Consider the following 1,333-nt stretch of genomic DNA (forward strand, 5'->3'; position numbering starts at 1 on the left):
GACTTCCTGCTGTGCAAGCACGCGGTGTCTGTGCGTGGGGCTGTGAGCGTGTCGGGCTCCGCTGTGGCGCTTGTGCGAAGTGACTTTGCGTCGACGGGGGACTACGCGGTGGCGTTTTATTCGACGGTGAGCCTGGATGGCGGGTCAATGCTTCTGGCGAAGGGCAACGTGCACGACGGTGTCTCGAGGGAGATGCTCTACGCCGCTGGCGCTGTGACCGCTGCTGGGAGCACGCTGAGCTTTGTGCGCAACCGAGCGCTGCTGCCGCGGATGCTGTCGGTGAGCCTGTCGCTTGCGGTTGGGGCGCATTTGAGGGTGGCGTGCAACGACGCTGGTGGCCGTGTCCTGTCGACGGCGGAGGAGTACGCAGCAGCTGGTTTTGGCGACGCTGGGAGCATCGACGTTGTTGGGTGCGACGCCTGCGGCAGGGACACGCACTGCTACGCGCCCGGGACGGCGGCGGCGAGCATGAAGAACGGTGTGTGCGTGTGCGTGTGCGGCAGCGGCGGGTACGGCGAGGCGTGCGTGCCTGTGGGAGCTCCTGCGCTGCCGCCTGCTGTGGGCACTGCGTCGAGCGTGTTCTTCCGCGAGAGCGTGACGGTGCGGTCTGTGTTCGTTGTGCCTGCCGGCGCGAGCGAGGTGACGCTGCGCCACGTTGTGCTGGACGGCGTGAGTCCGGTGCTCTACGTGCCGTGGATGGCGCGGGACGGCGTGCAGATTGTTGTGCAGAACGTGTCGCTGCTGAACGGCGCCGTGCTGTACGTGATGGGCGGTGGAGCGTTGCGCGGTGCGGTGGCGGCGGGGAGCGACGAGAGTGGGCCGGTGGAGCTGTCGGTGTGCGATGTGGAGGCGCTGAACGGTGCGCTTGTGCTGACCGGCACGTTCCCCGCGGGGTCTTTGCTGACGGTGACGGGCTCCCTGCTGGTTGCCGCGAGGTCGACGCCGCTCGTGTATCTTTCCGGCTCGCAGTCCTCGCCGTACGCACCGGTGCTGGTGCTGTCGGGCCTGCGGCTCGTGCGGTCTGTGCTGGTTGTGTCCGGCGTTGCCCTCGTGACTGTGATGACTGGTGGGCGGACGGTGGTGGTGGACGGCGCGGTGCTGGAGGTTGTCGGTGGCGGTGTTGCGCTGGATGCGGCTGTGTTCGGAGGCGACGTTGCATTGTACGCGAGTGCGCGCGTGGTTGCGTCGGGGGGCGCTGTGCTGCGCGTGTCTGGGAGCCAGGTGTACGCTGCGCATGGGTTGGTGTTCGACAACGGGGTGATGGCCAACGCGTCCGCCGTCGTAGTGAACGACAACGCCGGTGCGCTGACCGATGGCGCGCTGCTGGTGCTGC

At 67.8% G+C, this 1,333-nt stretch overlaps 1 protein-coding gene across 1 annotated transcript, besides 1 other annotated feature; it reads left to right on the forward strand.

Moving 5' to 3' along the window:
• Tc00.1047053468405.9 (dispersed gene family protein 1 (DGF-1), putative) lies at positions 1–1,333 on the forward strand (the record flags this gene model as incomplete). The annotated part of the gene is made up of 1 exon (XM_797170.1): positions 1–1,333. A coding segment is annotated over one exon (1,333 nt), but the record flags the coding sequence as incomplete, so codon positions are not given.
• Positions 1–1,333: a sequence feature (areas not merged during assembly with more than two copies in the genome that could not be assigned to a particular haplotype).

Source organism: Trypanosoma cruzi, genomic scaffold, assembly GCF_000209065.1.
Source record: "Trypanosoma cruzi strain CL Brener 1047053516691 genomic scaffold, whole genome shotgun sequence".
Lineage (NCBI taxonomy): Eukaryota > Euglenozoa > Kinetoplastea > Trypanosomatida > Trypanosomatidae > Trypanosoma > Trypanosoma cruzi.